Source organism: Bos taurus, chromosome 2 (assembly GCF_002263795.3).
Source record: "Bos taurus isolate L1 Dominette 01449 registration number 42190680 breed Hereford chromosome 2, ARS-UCD2.0, whole genome shotgun sequence".
Taxonomy (NCBI): domain Eukaryota; kingdom Metazoa; phylum Chordata; class Mammalia; order Artiodactyla; family Bovidae; genus Bos; species Bos taurus.
The window spans coordinates 18567959-18595001 of NC_037329.1; the positions used below are offsets into that span (position 1 = coordinate 18567959).

Below are 27043 nucleotides of genomic sequence, written 5' to 3' on the forward strand. Positions count from 1 at the left end.
ACATACTTTATACTCTTCTCTTACCTGCCTACTGTCCCTCTGGGAGGACGTCGAAGAGGAGGCACTTCTATGGGTGGGGGTGGATGTTTTGTGAGCAGGGGATATGCCCTTCTCGTCTGAACTCATAGCTGCAGTTACAGTCTAGTTGAACGCACTGAAGACCATGCCAATTGTGTTTCAAATTCGCAGACAAAGAAGCAGGTGATTTTTTTCAGCTTTAGTCCATTTCATGAATCAGGTTTCATTAGAAAAGAGGAGACAAATATTGAGGGTGTCCCAAACACCTAAAAATAAAATGAACAAACAAAAAAAACCTCATGTAAATGTTTTAAAAAACATTACATTAAAATCATTTTATTTAGGAAACAAATATGAGAGGAAGAACTCTGACATATTACTAAATATTATTTCTTCTAGATTTTAAGGTAGAGGATAAAAGTGTTAATATGTAACAAACATCTGTTAACATGGAAAACAGGAAGAGACCATATGTTAAAGTGATATTCTTCCACTGTATTCTCATTGTTTTAAAGCAAATTACAATGTTATGTTCTGGATCTTCATGCCAAAGTTCATCAGTTGGTTCCCCTGAAATGCAATTTCCCCTGCTCAAGGGATTATAATGGGAGCACCGTCCATATCTGTTACCAGTTTAGTTCAGTCATTTTATACATGTGACAGTTAAATCCAACACAAAGAAGTCTGTGACAAAAGTGAAAAGAGTTGATGCATTTCGTGCATCATATGATCCAATGTTTGGGAAGGATCAAGGGATACACCAGTCCATCCTAAAGGAAATCAGTCCTGAATGTTCACTGGAAGGACTGATGTTGAAGCTGAAACTCCAATACCTTGACCACCTGATGCAAAGAGCTGACTCATTTGAAAAGACCCTGATGCTGGCAAAGATTGAAGGCAGGAGGAGAAGGGGATGACAGAGGATGAGATGGTTGGATGGCATCACCGACTCAATGGACATGAGTCTGAGTGAACTCCGGGAGTTGGTGATGGACAGGGAGGCCTGGCGTGCTGCAGTCCATGGGGTCACAAAGAGTCAGACACGACTGAGTGACTGCACTGAACTGAACGTAAGGGATACACATGTGCACCATTATCTGTACTTCAAGACCATAGCACACCTACGCATGATTCTCAACACCAACAGGCTCACAAGCATCTGCAGGCTGACAGGCATGTCCTGGGACTGGGGAAATGATGGAGTTGCTCCAGTTATCCACAGCCGAGAACCACGTCATTTTTCATTTGTATTCATATAAGGAAAAGTCTGCACTGTAACTACTATGGCTAAACACTTGTCCCTGTTGTTCAACTGGCAACACGGGTTGCTGGGGAAAAAAGTTTTTTAAGGTAAGCATGATAGTGTAAGATGAAAAGCTTATACAACAATCTGTGTCCCCAAAGACTGACAACTAAAGTGAACTTTGTCCTCTTCTAATCAAGTGGAAGGCCAAGTTCCAGGCCCAATCTAAATACCTTGAAGGAAGCATAGACCCTTGGGTAAGTACTTTAGCACAAATCAGAAACAAACAAACAAAAAAACCTGCTAATGATGAAGAGATATCAATCTTTAGGCTGAAGAAAAGTGAGACCTGAACTTTTCAGTCCAGGGGCAGAGACGGTCAATGCGAAAAATCAAAAAAAGGATGAAGATACATAGGGTATTAGGAGGACACACGGCAAGGGGAACTCACTGGGTCAGGAGGTCAGAGGTATCCCTGTGCAGGGGGGTTTGACCTGAGATCTGAAAGATGACAAGGAGTTAGCCAGGTGTCTGGGTGTCCAACTGGGTGTGATCTAGGAATTCATGCTGGTCAAATACAATCAGAACACATGGAGACAGTGACATGAGGGTCAAAGAAGAGCAGAGTTCAATTCCTGTAGGGCACATTCAGCACTCAGATTTTTATCCTAAGTCTGCTACTGCTACTGCTAAGTCACTGCAGTCGTGTCCGACTCTGTGTGACCTCATAGACGGCAGCCCACCAGGCTCCCCTATCCCTGGGATTCTCCAGGCAAGAACACTGGAGTGGGTTGCCATTTCCTTCTCCAATGCATGAAACCGAAAAGTAAAAGTGAAGTCGCTCAGTCATGTCTGACTCTTAGTGACCCCATGGACTGCAGCCTACCAGGCTCCTCCATCCATGGGATTTTCCAGGCAAGAGTACTGGAGTGGGGTGCCATTGCCTTCTCCATATCCTAAGTCTAAGAGACCATAAAGAGGTGAGGTATAACCAGATTTGTATGCTAAAAAGATCACTTTGGCAGCCATGAGCAGAACCAGAATGGGGAAGTAAAGAAGATAAGGGAAGCCCAATTGGAAAATTTGTATGCAGGTCAGGAAGCAACAGTTAGAACTGGACATGGAACAACAGACTGGCTCCAAATAGGAAAAGGAGGACGTCAAGGCTGTATATTGTCACCCTGTTTATTTAACTTATATGCAGAGTAAATCATGAGAAACGCTGGGCTGGAAGAAACACAAGCTGGAATCAAGATTGCCGGGAGAAACAGCAATAACCTCAGATATGCACATGACACCACCCTTATGGCAGAAAGTGAAGAGGAACTAAAGAGCCTCTTGATGAAAGTGAAAGAGGAGAGTGAAAAAGTTGGCTTAAAGCTCAACATTCAGAAAACGAAGATCATGGCATCCGGTCCCATCACTTCATGGGAAATAGATGAGGAAACAGTGGAAACAGTGTCAGACTTTATTTTTCTGGGCTCCAAAATCACTACAGATGGTGACTGCAGCCATGAAATTAAAAGACGCTTACTCTTTGGAAGGAAAGTTATGACCAACCTAGATAGCATATTCAAAAGCAGAAACATTACTTTGCCAACAAAGGTTCGTCTAGTCAAGGCTATGGTTTTTCCTGTGGTCATGTATGGATGTGAGAGTTGGACTGTGAAGAAGGCTGAGCGCCGAAGAATTGATGCTTTTGAACTGTGGTGTTGGAGAAGACTCTTGAGAGTCCCTTGGACTGAAAGGAGATCCAACCAGTCCATTCTGAAGGAGACTGGCTCTGGGATTTCTTTGGAAGGAATGATGCTAAAGCTGAAACTCCAGTACTTTGGCCACCTCATGCAAAGAGTTGACTCACTGGAAAAGACTCTGATGCTGGGAGGGATTGGGGCCAAGAGGAGAAGGGGACGACAGAGGATGAGATGGCTGGATGGCATCACTGACTCGATGGACGTGAGTCTGAGTGAACTCTGGGAGTTGGTGATGGACAGGGAGGCCTGGTGTGCTGCGATTCATGGGGTCGCAAAGAGTCGGACACAACTGAGCGACTGATCTGATCTAGATGATGAACCAGAGAGGTGGCAGGACCACTCTGCACCTGGTCCTGGCAGTTGTGTCTCGATAAGGGGCAGGAAGGGCTTCCCTGGGACCTCAAACAGTAAAGAATCTACCTGCAGCATGAGACACCTGGGTTCAATCCCTGGGTTGGGAAGATCCCCTGAAGGAGAAAGTGGCAAGCCACTCCAGTATTCTTGCCTGGAGAATTCCATGGACAAAGGAGCCTGGTGGGCTTAATTCATGGGGTCGCAAAAGAGTCAGACACTACTGAGTGACTAACACACACACACACAAGGAGGGGGAAACAGCAGGTCTCAGGATGATTCCCAGGTCTCTGGTATTCCAAGCGAGAGCTGGCCAAAGGCAATCAGGATCGACAGCAGGTCATGAGTATAGTTTCAGGTGCATTAGCAGAGAGGCCCAACAGAGACATTAAATGGAGGCAAACACATGCGTCTGGAGTTCAGAGAAATTCAGGCTGGAGAAGAATGTTTAATAGATTATGTTAACAATAACAAATATATCAAGCAACTTACATATAGATCATGTAAACTCTGCAAGCGCAAATAAATTAAATTTCATAAAGCCTATCATTATATGGTTAAAACCTGCAACATTATGTTAACTGATCATGTGATCTCAAATGTAATCAGGATTTTAATGGTCAGCTGGCTATAGAGAATATTTGAAAGAACAATCCCAATAAGTAAAAGGCAAGTGACTATACACTCGGAAAATCGGACTTGACTTGTGGTCCTTTCACAAGATTTCAATGCCATTCTCACCACAGGAAAAACAAAATCTACTTATCCCCCAAATTGGAAGACTTTCTCTTGAAACAAAACTAGTGTTTGGACTAAGAGACATGTAAAGAGCTGTAGAGCTCGCTCTTTGGCATGAGATCACATTTTGTTCAGTACTGGCAAGAGGCAGTAATAAGTCAACACTTACAAGACAATCAGCTAATCCTTCTCTTTTATGAGGTAGTCTAATAAATGTTCTCAAGCCAAGATCTGGTGCCAGCAAACAGAAAGCAAGAACACTGCTCAAATTCTTGATATGAAGTACTTTGCTTACTGGCCCAAGAAGCTTTACAAGTAGATGCTGATACCCGAGCAAAAAGCATGGAGGCTCTGTGATGTTCTCAAGTGCCCCAAGGGATGATGCTGAGACAACCTAACTCGTTAAACTCTTATCCATTTGGAAGTAAATTTAACCCAACCTACATCAAGGGCCAACATTTCCTCTGATGTACTTTTCTTTTTCCCCTAATAGCATCCAACTGCACTTTCCTCATTAACATCAATGCTAATACTTTGGTTTTTGTTTTAATTTAAAATGATATTTTCAGAGTAACTTGTCTTTGAAGAAAGGGCAGCATTTTTGGTTGAATTATAATTATGAATATATCAAATAATGTCAAGAATGAAGAAAAAGTAAGTAAGAGAATTTAATTCATTCCATGAATTGTTTTTGAGGTTACTGTTGTTTCTGGGCTTCCCTGAGAGTTCAGCCAGTAAAGAATTTGCCTGCAATGCAGGAAACACAGGAGATGGCTGGTTGGATCCCTGGGTTGGGGAGATCCCCTGGAGGAGGAAAATGGCAACCCACCCCAGTACTCTTGCCTGAAAAATCCCATGGACAGAGGATTCTGGTGGACAACAGTTCAAAGGGTCGCAAAGAGTCAGACACAACTGACCAACTAAGCATGCGTGCATTGCTGTTTCTATTATTTTTAAAAATCTTCTTTAAAAAATAGTTTCAAGTACCTAATATAAGGTTGAATGAGATGACCTTTAATGATCATTCCAATTTGATTATAAATCAAGTGTCTGATTAATGCTCAATTTCAAAATGCACTGACAAAAGTAAATGTAAACTCTTTGGTAGGTTGCATCTATTTATTCTTTATTCCTAGAATGTAAGAAATGTTGTGACATTAATACTTATTTCATCTCTGTCAAAGCACATATTTAGAAATCACCTAGACAAAATTCTAGCCCTATTTTAGATCACAGATTTTAAAGTCAACACCAACATAATTCCTATACTCAATGAGAAAAGTATTGTGGCTGAAAATAACAGCAATTCAAGAACCTAACATCTAATTTTCCTGTCTTATTCCTCCCTCACATATCAGTGGGATCACTACAATTGTTTCTAAGTGCTATAACACTTGCATTTACAGTGAGTGACATAAAAAGCAGATTTATGACCTATGGATCTAATGACAGCAAAAGGTGGCAGGGAAGACTTTTAGGACTTGCTGTTTACAGGTATCATACATCATGCGTGTTCAGAAAAACATTTGAAACTGGGGACAACTTACCCCAGGCTAAGTTGTGATGCGGTAACAGAGAACTCCAAAATCTCAAGGGCTTACAAGAAAGGTTTATAAGGTTTATTTCTCACCCATTTACATGTCCATTAGAGGTTGGCTACTCTACATTCTCTTCATCCCAGGCCTAACAACCCCATATGAAGGAGGAAAAGAGCCATGGCAAAACCATTAGACCGAAAGTTCTTAGAGCTTTTGCTTGTAGGCAGGACATGCTACTTAAACTCACAATTTTTTTTGGCCAGAGCAAGTCATATGGACAAACTGAAGTCTATGAGGCATGGAAGTATAATTCTCTCAGTGATTACTTGGACACAGTAATATGATGTATTGTATTTACCATAGGGCTTCCCTGATAGCTCAGTGGTAAAGAACTTGCTTGCCTATGCAGGAGATGTGGGTTCAATCCCTGGATCAGGAAGATCCCCTGGAGAAGAAAATGACAACCCACTCCAGTATTCTTGCCAGGAAAACCCCATGGACAGAGGAGCCTGGCAGGCTGCAGTCCATGAGGTGCAAAGAATCAGATATAACAACTGAGAATGAATGCATAAGGCCACCACACAGATTTAACACAATACAGTCCACCATCCTTCTAGTGGGACATTTAGACTGTATTCAGTCTATTCTGAAACAATGAGATTTATTATAGAAGAGTTCATGATAAGTATATATTTCCACCTTTGATTATTACAAAATCACCCTCTTTGTTTTACTTTATTTGATACCATTTGCTTTTTTTTTTTTTCTGTTTGTAATTAATGAGATTTGTCCATGATTTTAAACTTTCTACACTTTTGTATTATGTGTTCCTGTTAAAAATAATCATGTTGGGTTGTTTAAAAAAAAACAAATTTCAGCTTTCCCCATTTCTATTTACTGTTTCACTAATAGCTCACCTTACCCCTGCCATACCATTTTACGCTAAATTTTTTGGTTTGTCTTTGTTTCCTTTAATGCTTGACAACTTTTCCTATGTAATCTGCCTTTCTTTATACTACTGACTTTTCCATGGTTTTAATTGACTTTTATATTTGTCCTTAATTTGGAAGATTTAATTCTCCCTTTAAAATTCTATTTATTCTATTCTGTTTAAAATTCTATATAAATAGAATTAACTCCTTTAAGTTTTTCTCTCTGTTTTTTTTTTTTTTTTTTTGGCTGCACCATGCAGCTTCCAGGATCTTAGTTCCTTGACCAGGAATCAAACCTATGCCTCTTTCAGTGGAAGTACGGAATCCTAACCACTGGCCCACGAGGGAATCCCCCCTTTCTCCTTTGTACTGTGTACTTAGTCACTCAGTTGTGTCTGACTCCTTGTGACCCCATGGACTGTATAGGCTGCCAGCCTCTGTCCATGGAATTTCTCGGGTAAGAATACTGGAGTGGGTAGCCATTCTCTTCTCCAGGGAATCTTCCCAAACCAGGGATTGAACTTGGGTCTCCTGCATTGCAGGTAGATTCTTTACTGTCCAAGCCACCAGGGAAGCCTCATCCCCGCTTTAAGTCTAAATTATAGTGGAACCTGGGGTCTGTAAGTGACGGAGTCAAGAGTAAAACAGTATCTTTCAAGTCTTCCCTTGCAATATAAGCCTCTCCTCCTGCCGCTACCTTCCCCCCACCCCCCACCCAAAATAAAAAAATTCTCCTCTGAATCCTCATTTCAACTTGGTGATTTAATCTGGAGTGTTGCAGAACTGTATTTAGGATTCTAGAGCAATAGGGAAGAGCTGACAGGACTTTTTCTCTCTGGGGCCAACTGGGAGCTCTAAGTGCGAGGACAGACTGAGTAAAGCAAAGATTTTTCTTCCCTTTGCAAGTCGTCTCCTTCTCCTCAAGACCAGCTGAGGTTCGTCATAATCAGGCCCTGGCTAGACTTTCCTCAATGTCAGATCCCCTAGAACTGGGGTCTAGTCCTCAACATTTTGACATTAGACTCTGTTTTATGTTAGTGTTTGCAATACGGATAGCTTGTCTTTCTGGATTTGCATGACTGTTTATAGAGAATTAGGAGGAGCCTCATTAGGTAATTCTAGACACCAGCCACCTGGGGTAGGACATTCTTATCAACTGACCTTATCAAGGTAAATATCATTGTACTGCTGGGTGGAATAAATTATTTTCTATCAGGATCATCACCATTGCAATGAATGCCCATTGCCATTATATACTGTACTCATTACAATATCATTATATATTACAGCTTTTTTTTTCCTTAAAGAGAAAGGGTAGGAAAGCTTTATTTCTAAGGTCATTAATCTACAGATGAGGAAAAGAAAATCGAGGACTGATTTCAAGAGGGCAAGCTGCAGACTTCCAGGAAAGATGGCAGTGTGAGATCTGATAAGGGTTTTCCTAGAAAATGACTAAAAGGATTAAAGAAGAAAAAGACCATTATTACTCATTCTAGGGAATAGTGGCCACCACATGTGATAAAATCTAAGGAATCATTTAACTCAGGACAAAACCAGAATAGATGAAAACCAACATGTGACTGCCCTTCTCAAGACAGTCAAGTGGTGTCACAGGAAGGAAGTCTGGGAAGCTCCACCAGTTTCCTCCAAGCTGGAGAGGAAGGGGGCAAGAGGCCTAGGGAAAAGGCTGGTCACAGATTACGAGCTTTCGGAGACCATGGAGGCACAGCTCTCCCAGCACAGCAAGGCCATAGGTACTTTGCCCTCTGCTGCCTCCCTTAACCTTGCCTTCTGAGAAGCATCATGGACACGTCCCAGTGCACCCTCAAAATACAGCTTCCAATCCCCAAGCTGGCCTCTCGTGCAGGCATTTACAAAACTAAAAGGAATGAGTACAGAAACAAACTCTCTACTTGTGACCATACAAGACTCTCATCCCTCCCCACACTCTAAAGGCTCTTTACATAATAAATGAATAAGACAAACCTATGTTCTTCCCTGGTGGTTCAGTGGGGACCACCTGCCTGCAATGCAGGAGGTGCAGGAACCACAGGTTCAATCCCTGGGTTGGGAAGATCTCCACGAGAAGAAACTGACAACCCACTCCAGTATACTTGCCTGAGAAATCCCATGGACAGAAGAGCCTGGTGGGCTACAGTCTGTGGGGTCACAAAAGAGCTGGACACGATTTAGCAACCAAACAACAACAGTGTTCTGTGTCACCCAGCCCTTCAAGATAAATATAGGGAAAGTAACTATAATTACTCTTGGATTTATCAGTTTAACCATTTTATTTATTTATATTTCACTTTTAAATAAAGAAAACAGGAACCATAAATATAGAAACAAGGCTATAAAAAGTATATAGCCAAGGGACGGAAGACACTAAATTATGAGATAATTGTTGCAATCTATAATAAACAACTAAAATAATAAGTCAAAGTTATAATATTCTACAATCATCTTGACTTAAAAGGTACGCCATCTACTTAATATATATTTCCAAATATTATGAACTCCTAACAAATACTGGAACACCTGCTTTTATATGTTTGTGTTCTTCTGTACACACACACACACACACACACACAGACTCCAACCCAGTATCAAGCTTAATGGTAAAAGATGATTACCATTTCCATTGATGTCAGCAACAAAATAATGATGCTGGCTATTGTCCTATTGACACTGTGTTTTCAGAGTACTAACTTGTGAAAAATAAAAACATCCAAGTAAAATGAATGAGAGAATCAAATGAAAATCAACCAGGAAAAAAAAAGGTTACAAAATACACATACACACACACACACATATGCATCTTCATTTTTAAGTTAAATAAGCCAATCTGAAAAGAATACATACTGTATAATTTCATTTACATGACATTTTGGAAAAGGCAAAACTATGGAGACAGAAAAAAAGATCACTGGCTGCATGAAGTGGAACACGGAGGATTTTTAGGGCAGTTAAACTCTTCTGTATGACGCTATAATGGTCAACATAAAGCATGTTTGTCAAAACTCATAGACTGCCAAGACCAAGAGCGACCCTACAGTAAACTCTGGACTCGTCAGTATAGGTCCCCTGATTAAACTACTCTAGGGTGGGACACTGATAATGGGCGAGGCTATGTGTTTGTAGGGGTTGGGGGAACTCTGTGCTTTCTGCTCAATTTTGCTGTGAACCTAACCGATATTAAAGAACAGCTTTCAATTTTAAAATTTATTTTAAAAATTTAAAATATATTTTATTTTATATTTTTTATGCCTATAAAGTTGTGGCGCATGAGCTCAGTTGCTCTGAGGCAGGTGGGATCTTCCCAGATCAGGAATGGAACCCATGTCTCCTTCACTGGCAGACAGATTCTTTACCACTGAGCTACCAGGGAAGCCCATGATCTCTATTAAGCTCTAATATAATAATGTCTTTATTTGAGAAATGTAACTTGGGCTGAGGTATTCTCTACTTGGGATACATGTCCCTAGATTTAATAATTATATATTCTTTCTAATCTAGTTTTAATTTTGTACTTGGCACGAAATTTATATTCTAGGAACATGGAAAGTTCTTTCCTCCTATTTTAGGTTTTGTTGAGCTTGGGGCATGATGCATTGAATTGTTCTCAGAACTTCCAAAAATCGTTAATCATAAAGAGATTAGGGAATACTTCCTTATTCTGAAGAACCAAACTACCTTTTATACTCTTTCCCCAAGCAATCCTTCTTCTTTGAACATCTTCTAATTGATAAAACAAACAGCCTTTCAGAAAATTATCAATGAGTAAAAAAAAAATATATATATATATATATATGTGTATATATATATATTATTTGAGGTTGGAGTCCTAAAAAAAAGATCACATACCTCCTTCCCAGCTTTCTCTATCATGTCAGAGGAAAACACCAATAAAAAATATCAGGCTCTTACCACATGCCAAGCCTGCGTGCCAAGCACTTTCCATACATTCTCAGGAACTCTCTTGTTATTCATAGTACACAGATGTGTACACAGTACACAGCTGAGGAAGTTTATTAAACAGAGTCCTCATGGTGGTTTTCGAGTCTATTTGACATCAAAGCCCGTGCAACAAATTCTTTCACCACTGTTTACACGTAAACTGGGCTTCCCGGGTGTTGCCAGGGGTAAAGAACCTGCCTGCCAGGAGACATGAGAGATGGGGGTTTAATCCATGCGTCGGGAAGATCCCCTGGAGAAGGGCACAGCAACCCACCCTGGTATTGCTGCCTGGAGAATCCCAAGGACAGAGGAGCCTGGTGGGCTATGGCCCATAGGGTCTCAAAGAGTTGGACACAGCTGAGCACACATGCACGAGCAACACATCAGCCTGGCGGTACTACTGATGACACAATACACGTTTACAGAGGTTCCTAGCCTGGGTTCATTAAAGGTTTAGTGTATTCTTTAAACCCCAGGAATGATCTGAAAAGTGTGCATTTTATAATACTCAGGAGATAGTCAACAGTTTTCAGTAGATTATCAAACAGCTAAAATAGTACGCCCTTGGGGGTTCATATTTTTAAAAGCATTGTCATTAGTACAGGTTTAAAAAAAAAAACATGGGGTACTTCCCTGGTGGTCCTGTGGTTAAGCATCTGCCCGCCAGTACAGGGGACTTGGGTAGATCCCTGGTGGTGGAGAATTCCACATGTCCAGGAGCAAATACGTCCATGTGCCATAACTACTGAGCCTGTACTCTAGAACCCTCGAACAGCGACTACTGAGCTGCGAGAAGTCCGAGTGCCTAGAGGGTGTGCTTGACAACAAGAGAAGATGCTGCAATGAGAAGTCATGCCCTACAACTAGAAAGGAGGCCCCACTCTCTGCAACTAGAGAAAAGTCCGTGCACTGCAGTGAGGACCCAGCACAGCCAAAAAAGATAAATAAATGAAGAACTTTAAAAAAATGGCACAAAAGGTGTACAACATATTTAATATAATGAGATCACAAGACATTTGATTCTGATGGGAGCATATGCCATGGACATTCCTGACAAGGCCACTTTGATACCATCACTTGATAATTTTACCAGTGCTAAATTTTCAAGAATTTTGCCAGCCACTTTTTCCTTCATTATTTGGTTTCTGACCCTTGCTAATCTGTTTTGAAAGGAAGCTTGGTAATGTCATAATTTATATTTTAATGGAAAAAATAATATTATGAAATGTTTCCCATGACTGCTAATAGGTACTGAGTGAGGGCTTTTTGGTAATAACAGGAAACATCAAAGATGTTTGCCTCTGCTTTGTGACCTTGAATCATCATTCATAAATCCAAGTAAACTCTTGCTGAGGCACCAAATGACATGAGTACTGGGCTCACGTCCCATTCCCTAGAGCAATTTCCTGTCAAAGCAAGTTTCTGTACTGAGTTGAGGTATGCTAAAGAACTGGCTAAAGCAAACAAAATGGCTTAGGTTAAAAATGTTCCTGAATTAACTCTGGTGCATTGCTACTGGGAAGGCAGAACTGGGGTAACTGCCACTGAATGTGGTAGGGTGGCTCCCCAGAAAATTAAAAACAGAATTACCGTATGATTCAATAATTCCAATTCAGGGTATCTGCCCAAAAGAACTGAGAGCAGCAATTGGAATTGAGATATGTATTCTCATATTCGTAACATCATTATTCATAATAGCCAGAAGCTAGAAGCAATTCAAGAGTTCATCAATAAATGGATAAACAATAAATGGATAAAATGTGGTATATTCATACAGGCATAACTCAGAGATACTACAGGATCATGACATGCATGACATCATCTAGACCATGGCCATACAGTGAGTCACATGAATTTTTGGTTTCCCAGTGTATATAAAAATTATGTTTACATTATACTGCAGTCTATTAAGTGTGCAACAGCACTGTGTCTTGGGCTTCCCTATTGGCTCAGCTGGTAAAGAATCTGCCTGCAATGCAGGAGACCCTGGTTTGATTCCTGGGTCAGGAAGAACCCCTGGAAGAAGGCATAGGCTACCCACTCCAGTATTCATGGGCTTCCCTGGTGGCTCAGATGGTGAAGAACCTGACTGCAATGTGGGAGACCTGGGTTCAATCCCTGGGTTGGGAAGATCCCCTGGAGGAGAGCATGGCAACTCACTCCAGTATTCTTCCCTGGATAAGCCCCACGGACAGAGGACCCTGGCGGGCTATAGTCCATGGGGCCACAAAGAATTGGACACAACTGAGCGACTAAGCACAGCACGGCACTATGTCTAAAAGAAAGCGTATCCCTTAATTTAAAAATACAAAATAAAAACCAATTACAATAGTAATATTAAAGATTGTTGATCACAGACCACCATAACAAATCTAATAGTTATGGAAAACTTTGAAACACTGTGAGAATTACCAAGAGGCGACACAGAAACATGAAGTGAGCAAATGCTATTGGAAAAATGGCACCAATAGTCTTGCTCCATGCAGGATTGTCACAAACCTTCAATTTGTAAAAGACACAGTATCTGCAAAGCACAATAAAGTCAAGTGATATAAAGTATTGTGTGTCTGCAGAATGAAATATTATTCAACCTTCAAAAGGAAGGAAATTCTGACACATGCTACAACATGGATGAAACTTGAAGAGGTTATGCTAAGTGATACAAACTGGACACAAAAGGAGCCATATGATATGATTCTATCTAGTAAAGTACTACATGAAATGCTTAGAGTAGTCAAGTGAATAGAGAGAGAAAGCAGAAGGGTGGTTGCCATGGTCTATGAGGCAAGGGAAATGGAGTTAGTGTTTAATAGGTACAGGGTCCCTGTTCGGAAGATCAAAGAGTTCTTGCGATAGAAAATGGTTTGCCTAAGTCCCTTTGGGCTGCTATAACCAAATACTGGGTGGCTTATAACCAAAAGCACTGATTTCTCCCAGTTCTGAAGGCTGGGAAGTCTATGATCGCAGCACTGGAAGATACTCTTCTAGCGCACACTTGGCTCTCTTCTCACTGTGTCCTCAGATGGCAGAAGGAGGCAAGGGATCTCTCTGGGTTTCTTATAAGGGAACTAATTCCATTCATGACTCAATCATCTCTCAAAGGCCCCACCTTCTAATACCATCACCTTAGGGTTTCAACATGGATTTTAGGGAGCACACAAACATCCAGACCTGACATGAGTGTGCTTATCTTCAGACACACTGTGTGCATAATTGATCATACAAGAACATTTTTTATTTTTGTAAAATATACATAAAATAACTTACAGGAGTTTTCTTACAAGGGTTTTTTTTGTTATGTTTGATTCTTTGGGAATCAACAATATATACATAAAATGAATATTTTACATAGTGGGGGTGATGGTTACAGAACAATGTGAATGCATTTAATGCCACTGAAATGCAAGCTTAAAAATGATTAAAATGGTAAATTTTATGTATATTTTGCAACAATAAAAATGTCCTTGTATGATCACTGTGGGGCTTCCCAGATGGTGCTAGTGGTAAAGAACCTGCCTGTTACTACAGGACACATACGAGACACGAGTTCAATCCCTGGGTTGGGAAGATCCTCGGAGAAGGGCAGGGCAACTCACTCCAGTATTCTTGCCTGGAGAATCCCATGGACAGCGGAGTCTGACAGGCTATTGTCCGTAAGGTCACACAGAGTTGGACACAACTGAAGCAACTTAGTATACAAGCACATAATAATAAATACAATCAACTATAATTACTTATATAGTATGCAGGCAATAATTTTACATTATTTTGTGCTCAGGTTTCATTTTCTTTATAAAATTTTTCCTAATCTACTAGAGAAAATTGTCACTTCAATCTAATAGAAATCAATCTAATAGAAATATTATAATATTTCTATACATATGCATATATATTGAACACACACTGCACTATGTGTATTTGTATTGATCCTGCACAATCTTCGAGGGTGGGGACTATGTCACTTTCAAAGTTATAGTCTGATATCACGGGCCACAAAATCCATTCAGATTGTTTACTGGGCTTATCATTATAAAGACTTAAAGCCTCCATTCTACACATTAAGTACAGTCAACTATGCACACAGTCTGCCTGAAGATAATCACCCTCACACCAGTTATTTGATTTTATTATATTTGCCCAAAGATAATTCAAAATAACCCAAGTGATTTGCAGACTGGAGTTCCCTATCTGTTCATCAGTCAGCTAGAGAGAAAGACTGTACAAAGTTCAACATTCCCAAGAGAAAACCTCCTGGTTGTCCTAAAAAAAGACCCATCAGGCTGCTAATGGTGCTCTAGAGGCCTGGAGCATTATTAAGCTCTGTTCTCCCAGGTGAAGAGTTGTACATTAGAAGTAGGAATGGAGGCAGCAGTGTCATTCTTTCAAAGCAACGCCTGATAGGTTAGGTTGCGTACAGTTACTCTACCTGCCACCTACCTAATGTACTACCCATTATCTTCCCAATAACAGATATTTCAGAAGGCTTCAGCAGCATTTTTAAAAACTGGTACCCCTCCAGAATACCATTGTTTATGCAGACCTTTACCCGTATCTCAGATTGCCTATAATTAAATTTTCCTTGCGCTGGGCATTCAGCATGAATGTTGGTTTCAATTACTGCTCATTCATTGTTACAAGAGGGAAGAAACAGCTGGCAGTAACCAAAGATCTACTGCCAGGCCTACCTTCTTCCGCCTTGTGAATGCAATTCCCTGGTGTCGCAATCTCTGCACACATCTAGTGGTTACTGGAGCAGGCTTACCCAGGCTCAGGAGCCAACAGCACACACCTCTCCCCAGCTCGGCCTCCAGAGACATAACCCCTGGAAACCGGGTTCAGCCACGGTGGGAGTATGGATGCCATACAAATCAGTGCCGTTTTTTTTTTTTTTTTTTTAGAGCTGAGTCTTAAACATTTATCTGTACACTGTGGCCCATATCGAGTGGCACTTTTTCCTTTTATGTTTACATTAAAAAATCTCATTGATTGCCTGGGTTAGAGATGAATCCCAACTGTGCTAGTTCCACGCTATGAAACCTCTGACAATTTACTTTAGTTTCTCTGTGCCTCAGTTTCTCCATCTATAAAACACAAGATAATAACATCCTACGTCATGGAATTGTGAGAAGTAAATGCAATAGTCTATGCAAAATGCTTAGGATTATTACACATGCTCTTCTGACCCCCCCTCAGCAGACTCTGTGAGGGGAAAGAGACTGGACGGCACACTGTATCCAAGACCTTTGCCCTCCTCCCAGAGCAGCTTGTTCAGGACGCTTCAGTCTCAAGACTTCCCATTTTGAGACTGATTTGATCCATGACGCTATTTTATCAAAAGTCTCTATGTAAAAGCTTTGCCAATTTTCCATCAAAGGATTAAAAGTATTTGGAAGAAAAATGCTAAATTAATGTAAAAATCCAAAAAATAGAAAACAACATACCGCTATATGCCTTTAAATGGATTTTCTAGCCTATTCTTATTAAAAATAAGCTTACAAATAAATACAAGAGAACAATCAAATAATGTACTTATTAATATTATTTTGGTGTCAAAAATACTTGAGATACTGATATGAAGTAAAGGAATGGGGTCCTGATGGTTTGAGGTCCAGAGAGTGTCAAATTCATGCTATATTATAAATAACAAAGAAATGGATGAAAAAAATACCTGACTTTGAACTTTCCTTTTTTATCAGATCACGTGATCCTACATCTCAGTGTCTTTGCTTCCTCTGCACCGGGAAGATACTTCTGTGCCCAACTTACACTGTGAGATTTTATGAGCATCAGAAGAAAGAATTACTTTAAAATACACATACACATCTTAGAGTAAAGCTGGCAGGTTGAACACAGGATCTATTTCACTTCCAAACACCACTGAAAAGAACAGTAAAGGGACTTTTCAAAGTAGAACTTCGTAACAGTAATGAGGACAGAATGTGGGGACTAGAAAACAGATAAAAGTGGAAAAATTGTATCTGAGTCATTAGTGAATCCAGTTGATAAGACAGTGAGTGGAAGTTTAAGGAATTCAAAAAGAGGCCTAAAATGTCACTTGATACTGAATTGTGATGAAGAAAGGCTACTGTTTCACCAGATTTTAAGTTGGGAAATGCCAGTGCTATCTACAATAGAGGGTTTGAAAGGTGGTGTCAGGAACCTGCCACCTGGGAACTTATTCCAAATTCAGTCTTTTTTTTTTTAATTGACGTACAATTGGTTTACAATATTGCATCAGTTTCAGGTGTACAGCATAGCAATTCAGTACTTTTACAGATGATATTCCATTATGGGCTTCCCTGGTGGTGCTAGTGGTAAAGAAGCTGCCTGCCAATGCAGGAGACATAAGAAATGCAGTTTTGATCCCTGGGTTGGGAAGATCCCCTGGAGGAGGGCATGGCAATCCACTCCAGTATTCTTGTCTGGAGAATCCCAAGGACAGAGGAGCCTGGTGGGCTACAGTCCATACAGTCGCATAGAGTCGAACACGACTGAAGTGACTTAGCACAGCACACATAGGTTATTATAAGATAATGGATATAATTCTCTATTCTATGTAGTAAATCCTTGTTGCTTATCTATTCTATATATAGTAATTTGTATCTGTTAATCCAATAGCATTGGTTTGTCCCTCCCCCTCTTCCCTCTCCCTTTTGGTAACCCAAGTTTGTTTTCCATATCTGTGAGTCTGCTTCTGTTTCATATATGCATGCATTTGTATTATTTCTTAGATTCCACATAGAAGTGATATCATACAGTATTTGTCTTTCTGTATGACTTAACTTCACCAAGCATAATATTCTCTAGGTCCATCTGCTACTGCTGCTAAGCTGCTTCAGTCACGTCTGACTCTGTGCGACCCCATAGATGGCAGCCCACCAGGCTCCCCCGTCCCTAGGATTTTCCAGGCAAGAACACTGGAGTGGGTTGCCATTTCCTTCTCCAATGCATGAAAGTGAAAAGTGAAAGTGAAGTCGCTCAGTCGTGTCCGACTCCTAGCGACCCCTTGGACTGAAGCCTACCAGGCTCCTCCATCCATGGGATTTTCTAGGCAAGAGTACTGGAGTAGGGTGCCACTGCCTTCTCCGTAGGTCCATCTAGATTGCTACAAATGGCAATATTCCATTATTTATGGCTGAGTAATATTCCAGGCGTGCTGCAATTCATGGGGTTGCAAAGAGTCAGACACAACTGAGCGACTGAACTGAATATTCCAGTAGATGCATGCACATGTGCATGCACACACACACACACACACACACACACACACTCTTCTTAATCCAACTGTCTGTTGATGGGCACTTGGGTTGTTTCTATGTCTTGGTTAATTATATGTGTTGGAGTGCATGTCTCAATTTAGTGTTTTTGTTTTTTTCTAGATACCCAGGAATAGAATTTCCAAATGAAATTCTAATGAAATTTTCAATGAAATTCATCCATACCAATGAACCAAATACTCTGAGGCTCAAGACTGTTTTAACAAACCTGTAACTATGCAGCAGGTGTAGACGATTATTAACGGGGCCCTGCTCTTCACAGGGCATAATTATACAGCATTAGACACAGATTCACTCCCAAGGTAAAGACCGAAACCTCAAAAATGAAGGGATTTTAAAGATGTTTCCTGCAAAGTTTAAAAAAATAATAATAATTTTAAATGATAACTAAAGTATATATATTTTAATATTTCTAGAAATGGACTTTATGTTACAAAACTATTTCTGAAAACTTCAGCAAGCTCATGGAAAAATTTTACTACAAAACAGTACCTCCATTTATGAATAAAAAAGAAAATAAAGCAAAAAGCTCTATCATGAACCAACAAGACTTTGTTGTCTACTAATCCTTGGGATTGCAAAATTTCTTGGATTCCAGATTCAGAAACAGAAAGACACAATCCAGTCACTGCCATTGACTAGAACGGAGGTCAGTAAACTTTTTATGTAAGGGTCTGGCATATATACAACCTCTTTGCAGCTATTCAACACTACCATTGTTCAGTAGTTCCCCCTTATGCGTGGTTTTGATTTCTGATATTTCAGTTATCCACGGTCAACCATGATCTGAAAAATATTAAATGGAATATTTCAGAAATAATTCATTTGCCTTAAACTGCATGCCGTTCTGAGCAGTGTGATAACATCTCCTGCCATCCGACTCTTTCCTTCCCAGATCATGCATCATGTCTGTGTCGAGCATATCCCACCTATGAATCACTTAGTAGTTGTCTGGGTTATCAGATCATTGGCTGTAGCATCACAGTCTTTGTGTTCAACCAACCCTTACTTGACTTAATAATGGCCCCAAAATGCAAGAGTAGTGATGCTGGCAATTCAGATCTGCCAAAGAGAAGCCATAACGTCTTGCCTTTAAGTGAAAAGGTGAAAGTCCTTGACCCAATAAGTAAAGGAAAAAACTGTATGTGGAGGTTGATAAGATCTACAGTAAGAATGAATCTTCTATCTGTGAAATTGTAAAGAACAAAAAAGAAATTTGTGCTAGTTTTGCTATTATACCTCGAACTGCAAAAGTTAGGGCCACAGTGCGTAGTGCTTAGTTAGGATGGAAAAGGCATTACATTTGTATAATATTTTGAAAGAGACCACATTCACATAACTTTTATTATAGTCTATTGTTATAATTGTTGTATTTTATTATTATTAATATCTTACTGTGCCTAATTATAAGTAAAACTTTATCACAGGGGCTTACAGGAGTGGGAAAGGAGTCATAGACAATATGTACCTGAATAAGCATAGCTTGTTCCAATAAAACTTTATTTACAAAGCAAGACTGCAAGCTTGTGGGCTATAATTTGCTGACTCCTGAACCAGATTTTGAACAATCAGGAAGCATTCTTGGGACCAGATACTACAGAGTACTTTCAAAGATTATAGATTACCAAGGAGTTTCCCATGGCAGGTCTGTTAATCTGTACTAAAGAATCCACCTGCCAATGCAGGATATGCAACAGACACAGATTCAATCCATGGACTGGAAAGATTCCCTGGAGTAGGAAATGGTACCCAAGTCCAGTATTCTTGCCTAGAGAATCTCAAGGACAGAGGAGCCGGGTGTGCTACAGTCCATGGGGCACAAAGAGTTGGACATGACTGGGCGACTGAATACACACAGTTGGCAAAGTTATTTATAAAGAAGATATTGAATTTACTAGCTTCTTGCCAACTTCAGATTTTTCTATTTCCTCTAACATGTGAAAGTGTGAGTACCTCAGTCACGTCCAACTCTTTGTGACCCTATGGACTGTACCCGCCAGGCTCCCCTGTCCATGGAATTCTCCAGGTGAGAACAGTGGAGTGGGTAGCCGTTCCCTTCTCCAGGGGATCCTCCCGACCTGTTCACTGAACTTGGGTCTCCTGCATTGCTGGCAGATTCTTTACCATCTGAGTTACCACGAATGCCACCAACATGTGAAAAAAAAAGTACTTTATGCCTAGAAACACATGAATTGAAAAACACTAATAAAACAAAGTCTAGAGAAGACTGTTTTGATCAGAGGAAACTTTTACTTCTGATGCCAGTTTTATTAAAAGCCACATGTGAAAAAGATTTGCTAATCTCTACCTGAAGGATAACATCCTAAGTAGTCGACAAATATTTTAAGAAAATGAATAAATTTTTTAACAAAAGGAAAAATGTAAACTAACTCTTTGCAAGGTTTGTTAAGTTTATAAAATTTAAGAAGGTAAAAAGAAACATGAAAAGGGGCAAAATTTGTTTAGTTCAAAAATGAGTGATGAGACAAAAGTCTATACAAGGGCATTCAAGTAACAAATTCTCAGCACCCACCATTCTCCTGCAGACCCCTCCTATATAGGCTGGATTCCTCATCTTTGCCACACTATACTTGATTTAGTATAAATTTTGGTATAAATTTTCACCAGTTTTTCCTTTTAAATGTTTTATTCTAGAATAATTTTAGATTTTTAGAAAAGTTACAAATACAGTACAGAGTTCCCCCAAACCCAGGACTTCCTCCAGTTTTTAAAAGCTGACAAAACAAGAGACCTTCATTTGAAAGTTCAGTTCAACAATTTACAGTGTCAGTTGAAAAAAAAAATTAGATATCTGAAAATAAATTCAAATGCCAAATGTGTAGTTATTGTCTAAATAAATTGTAAAGTACTTTCAAATTTAGTTTTCTTAATATGAAAGTTTAGTCGGCAAATCACCCTCAGTTCTCAGCTTCTGTCACCTCAAATGGGCATACGCCCTGTCACTTTCTGCGTGATACTCTTTTCATTTCCTTCACAGCACTTATCTCACTCAGTAGTTCCAGTATTTGTTTACTGGCTTTTTGTCTATCCCCAGAGACTTCCCCTGTTGTGTTTCCCACTTCTTGTTGTAATCTCTGCACTTAGAACAGTGCCCGTGTACACTGAGTAGAGACACTCAGTAGACTTTGCTGGATGAATGAATACATGAGCAAACACTAGATATGGCAGGGGTGATAAGAGGCATGTGATAAAAGACACATCTATTTAAATTGCCATTGTTTCTGAAACTTCTATCCTTTACCACCAGCCACATACAGCTGAAGTTTTGGAGAGACTGTCTGTCAGTCTACCATCTGTGTAACCACTGCTTTCCGAGACAAAATCTAGAAATGTTACTTCCAATAAATCCTTGTAGTCTGAAAGCCAAAGCTTTCAAAGCAGGTCTGTATTGTTGGTTCACTGCACTCAGGACTTCCTGGCATTATTCATTAGATGTGAAAAGTCAATTTAAAAAAACATTTAGATCACCCTTAGAGTTAGACTAACTAAAGTCTAATTAATCATCTTTCTGTACCTAAAAATATGTTTGGAAAAAAACTCAAAAATACTGGATTCCAACCTTATGGAGGGTTGGAAATGAGATATTTTGAGAAGACAGGTGAAAAAAGACTACTGGTGAGTGGAAAAAAAAAAAACTCTCCTTTTTCCCTCCTACTGTCTATCCCTCAGCTTCAAGTTCAAGGAATCACCTGCTTGTAGGAAAAAGAAAGGAAGGATAGACAGGTGGCAGGAAGGAAGGACAGATGGCAGGAAGGAAGGGAGAGGCAACTATCTAGTCCTGTATTCTCTATGAACACTTACATTTCTCCCAAGATCAAATATTACAAAATGTGTCCCAAAATCAAAGCACTTGATCCCTTTACTGAGCAAGGAAAAAGAAAGTCATTCTAATATAAGCATCCGAAAAATATCCATTTACCAGATAAAAAGAAGCAAGAAGAACAAAACTGCAGAGGCACTTTCAGACTATTTAGAGTATTTATTTTTCTTCTCTTTCTGGACCTGCACTATAATGAAGGGTAGACACTAGTAAGTGCATCAATGCAGCACAAATTGATCCACCGTCCAAAGAGTACAATAATCCCACTGTCACTTCCGGAACCTCTCCTGCTGAAGATGTAATGAGTTGCAAATAACTCAAATTATTCGTGGACTGAAGATTTAATGGACTAAATCTCACTGCCAAGAAACATATCAACATCAATACCAAAAATGGAGGTGAAAGAAATTCAGTTTTTGACCACATACATAAATTTTGGAAGCTCAAATATAATGATAATGATAAAAGATATATAAAATTCTACATTTTTTCTCTCTACAAAAATAGAACAATTATTAGTAGCAATGCTGAGATTACTCATCTGAGAAGAGATACAAATATGAAATCACATAATATTAAACTCCATAAGGTTAACTTGAAAAATTCAGTGTCAACTTATAATTTTTTATTTTAAAAAATATATATTTCTGCCTCTGTTTCCTAAAAAGGCCTGGAAACACTGACAACCGATAAGAATGAATACCCTTAATGCCCAGACTGTAGTTTCTAAATTCCATTTTCTACTAAAAGGAACCAGAGCTCCTTGTAATAACTGATTCTTAGATTGGGCTACAAAGTAAACAAGAGGAGCTTAAAGTATCCCTTTGAACCAAAAAGCAGGGGTCAAAAAACCTAATAGGGCATGGCTGCCTTTGGGATGTTCTTTATCTGGATCTGGGTGCCGATTATATGGGAATACTGAGTTTGTGAAAACTCACTGTGATTCACTTATGATGGATTCTCTTTTCCATATGTATTTACAGGAACCAATCTGAAGGGGTTCCCAAAGAGCAAAGTTTTTATTTGAGCATACTGAGAAAAAGAAAAAGTCACTGCAACTAATCAAAATATACTCTTAAAATCCATGAATTTACAATGATCCTCAAGAAAAAAAAGGAATTCTCCCCCTAAAAGAACAAAGAAATATCTTTGATCACCTTTTAAAGAGAGAAGCCAAGTGGAATGGTATCAATACTGCCAGTTCTCTTTGGATATTCTCTCCATTTCTCCTACCTGAGGGAGAAGTCTTGTGATATTCATAACAGGTAAAAGGGAGCAAACATCAACTGTCTTGCTGTACCAGAACTGAGTACTCTTTCTCTTCTTCCAGTTTCTACCTATGTCATATTTGTTGACTGGTTAGCTGATTTACGGGCTTCCCTTGTGGCTCACCTGGTAAAGAATCCACCTGCAATGAGGGAGACCTGGGTTCGATCCCTGAGTTGGCAAGATCCCCTGGAGAAGGGAAAGGCTACCCATGCCAGTATTCTGGCCTGGAGAATTACATGGACTGTATAGTGCTGAGCGACGGAACTGAGAACTGAGAGACTGCATGTAGTGTGTGGGGTCACAGAGTTGGACATGACCGAGCGACTTTCACTCACTAGCTGATTTACTGGGTTTACCATTTTCACATTCCAACAGATTTTATATGTCAGTAATGACTCTCAAGTACTTTGGTTCCATTCTTCTGGTCCTACTTGTCCTTTCCTCAGGGAGTTAAGGAAAGTGGAATGTGGAACTAATAACAGGAATGCCAAGGAAAAAGAGATAAAGGGACTTTCTGAAAGCATTTATGACCATACATGTTGTTATTGTTCAGTCGCTATGTCCTGTCTGACTCTTTGTGACCCCACAAACTGCAGCACCCCAGGCTTCCCTGTCCTTCACCATCTCCTGGAGTTTGCTCAAACTCATGTCCATTGAGTCGGTGATGCCATCCAACCATCTCATCCTCTGTTGTCCCCTTCTTCTCCTGCCCTCAATCTTCCCCAGCACAAGGGTCTTTTCCAATGAGTTGGCTCTTTGCATCAGGTGGCCAAAGTTTTGGAGCTTCAGTTTCAGCATCAGTCCTTCCAATGAATATCCAGGACTGATTTCCTTTAGGATAGACTGGTTTGATCTTCTTGCTGTAATAGGCACTCTCAAGAGTCTTCTCCAGCACCATAGTTAGTTCGAAAGCATCAACTCTTTGGCACTCAGCCTTCTTTATGGTTTATGGTTTATCCAACTCTTACATCCACACATGACTACTGGAAAGACCATAGCTTTGACTATATGGACCTTTGTTGGCAAAGGGATGTCTCTGGCTTTTTAATATGCTGTATAGGTTTGTCATAGCTTTCCTTCCAAAGAGCAAGCTTCTTTTAATTTCATGGCTGTAGCACTGTCTGCAGTGATTTTCAGTTCAGTTCAGTTCAGTCGCTCAGTCGTGTCCGACTCTTTGCGACCCCATGAATCGCAGCACGCCAGGCCTCCCTGTCCATCACCAATTCCTGGAATTCACTCAAACTCATGTCCATCGAGTTGGTGATGCCATTCAGCCATCTCATCCTCTGTCGTGCCCTTCTCCTCCTGCCTCCAATCCCTTCCAGCATCAGAGTCTTTTCCAATGAGTCAACTCTTCGCATGAGGTGGCCAAAGTACTGGAGTTTCAGCTTTAGCATCATTCCTTCCAAAGAAATCCCAGGACTGATCTCCTTCAGAATGGACTGGTTGGATCTCCTTGCAGTCCAAGGGACTCTCAAGAGTCTTCTCCAACACCACAGTTCAAAAGCATCAATTCTCTGGCGCTCAGCTTTCTTCACAGTCCAACTCTCACATCCATACATGACCACTGGAAAAACCATAGCCTTGACTAGATGGACCTTTGTTGGCAGAGTAATGTCTCTGCTTTTCAATATGCTATCTAGGTTGGTCATAACTTTCCTTCCAAGGAGTAAGCATCTTTTAATTTCATGGCTGCAGTCACCATCTGCCGTGATTTTGGAGCCCAAAAAAATAAAGTCTGCCACTGTTTCCACTGTTTCCCCCATCTACTTGCCATGAAGTGATGGGATGGAATGCCATGATCTTAGTTTTTTGAATGTTAAGTTTTAAGCTGCAGAGTTTTTCACTCTCCTTTTTCACCTTCATCAAAAGGCTCTTTAATTCCTCTTCGCTTTCTATTAGGGTGGTGAGTGTGAAAGTCATTCGGTCATATCTGACTCTTTGTGACCCCATGGACTACACAGTCTATAGAATTCTCCAGGCCAGAATACTGGAATGGGTAGCCTTTCCCTTCTCCCGGGGATCTTCCCAACCCAGGGATTGACCCCAGTCATCTGCATATCTGAGGCTGTTGACTATACATGGATACACACTAACTCCAGAAGAGGAATGGAAACAAACCCCTTTACCTAAGGAAATGAGATGCCACTTACCTGCTTTTTCTTTTTAAGAAGAGTTTAATTTCTTTCTTATGTAGTCAAGTCACAAGTCAAAAATGTGTGGAAACAAATTTCCAGTTACTTTAGTCCCATAAACTTAACCCAACAGTCAAAGGGACTCATGTACATTTCATTTTCATGTATGGTCAAATATCAAGACATACTGGGCAAGACCTAAGACATCCCATGAGATAAAGCAAAAGCAGTGTAGCCAGAGGACAGTAAACTACCAGAAATCAACATCCAGTCCCAGTGGGCTTCTTTCTTGTTTGCTTCAACATTAAAAATGAGTATTTTGAGACCTAAAATCTGCTCTAGTAAGAGGCACTTTGAAAAATGAGGTGCTGGGATAAGAACCACTGTTTTGGGATCAAGTCAGTTTCTCCCATCTGTAAACTATGATCAAATAAGTAATGTTTGCATTTAGCCAATGCAGAAAAAAAAGTACTATGCCCATAAGGGCCCTATAATTTAAAATGTGTTCATGGTTAAGGCTCTTTGCTAAGTCACTTCAGTCGTGTCCGACTCTGTGCGACCCCATAGACGGCAGCCCACCAGGCTCCCCCGTCCCCGGGGTTCTCAAGGCAAGAACACTGGAGTGGGTTGCCATTTCCTTCTCCAATGCATGAAAGTGAAAAGCGAAAGTGAAGTCGCTCAGTCATGCCCGACTCTTCGTGACCCCATGGACTGCAGCCTACTGCCGGGAGCCGGCATATTGCATATTGAGTGCATATTGCATATTGCATATTGAGTGCAGCACTTTCCACAGCATCATCTTTCAGGATCCGGAATAGCTCAGCTGGAATTCTATCACTGCTGGGAGCCAGCGTGAGGAATTCCGCCCATGACAAAGGTCATGAGGAAGGAGGCTTGGCATACGCAAAGGCGGAATCGAGCCTCAGGAGTCCCCCTGGAAATTCTTGAGCATCTACCCCCAAAACCAGAGTCTGCCTACTTTCTGCTTTGTGCTTTCACCTACACCTCTGACTTTACGGGGGGCTGTCCCCCACTACGTCTCTCTGAAAAAAGTTAGCTTACAGCTCCAGTTAATAATTCCTGGGTGTGACAGTGTTTAACCTACAAACTCCTTTGGAAATCCTCTAGCCTGCCTAAATAGGTTTTTCCGGCCACATGTGATTGTTCAGAGCCTCCCAACTGTGAGAGGCAGGAGATGTTCTAAACTGTCTAAACACAGATTCCTTTGAGTAGTTAAAAGACTGATTAGAAATTGTATTGGTGAAGGGTTTTTCACTTATTGGGCCAATGTTTGCTGCTAAGTCTCCATACTCCTTACCTACTGTGTCCTTGGCAGTGTATTGATTGATATAATGGGTGTATAGAAATGTAAGTAGTAGCCTCCATGTTTGTAACCTTGGACCCTTGAGTTAATTCTTTTCTTGATTGAGCCCGCCTCACCTTTGCCCTATAGGAATGCAGCTTTGTCCAATGCTTTTTTGGAGGCTGGTGCCTGACTTTGGAATAATCACCTTTAGAGAAAGATAAGTTTCTTAAAATGTTAACAGGGCTCCTGGCCAGAAGATGATGTAGATCACCTGAACTTTTGCATATGATAAGTTTGAAAGCCTGGCTTAGATTACAGCCAGGAACTGCTGTCCTTGCATGACTCCACCCCTTCCCCTATTATCCTTTATGCATAACTTAAAGTATAAAAACTACTTTGGAAAATAAAGTGCGGGCCTTGTTCACCGAAACTTGGTCTCCCCATGTCGTTCTTTCTCTTACCTTCTGGCTGAATTGTTCAGCCTCTTTTCTTTACTGAGTTTTCCTACTGAGCTATCCTTATTTCAGCCTCTTTTCTCCACTGAATTTCCTCACTGAGCTATCCTTATTCTATTACTCTTTATATCCTTAATTAATGTTTAATTAAGCAGTTGTTTCCTGATCCTCGCCTACGCCGTGTCTCCTTCGAATACCCTGGATCAGCCGGGGCTGGACCCCGGCAGCC

General features: G+C 40.4%; 1 protein-coding gene across 20 annotated transcripts in view; it reads right to left on the bottom strand.

The window, feature by feature from the left end:
- The window catches only part of OSBPL6 (oxysterol binding protein like 6), a 219020-nt gene that overhangs the window by 90236 nt on the left and 101741 nt on the right, over positions 1–27043 (bottom strand). For all 20 annotated transcript variants that reach the window (XM_002685263.6, XM_024979932.2, XM_024979980.2 and 17 more), the window contains one exon: positions 25–284. In XM_002685263.6, coding sequence (XP_002685309.2) covers positions 25–126 — 102 coding nt within the window. In that variant the 5' untranslated portion in view covers positions 127–284. The remainder of the gene's footprint in view (positions 1–24; positions 285–27043) is intronic.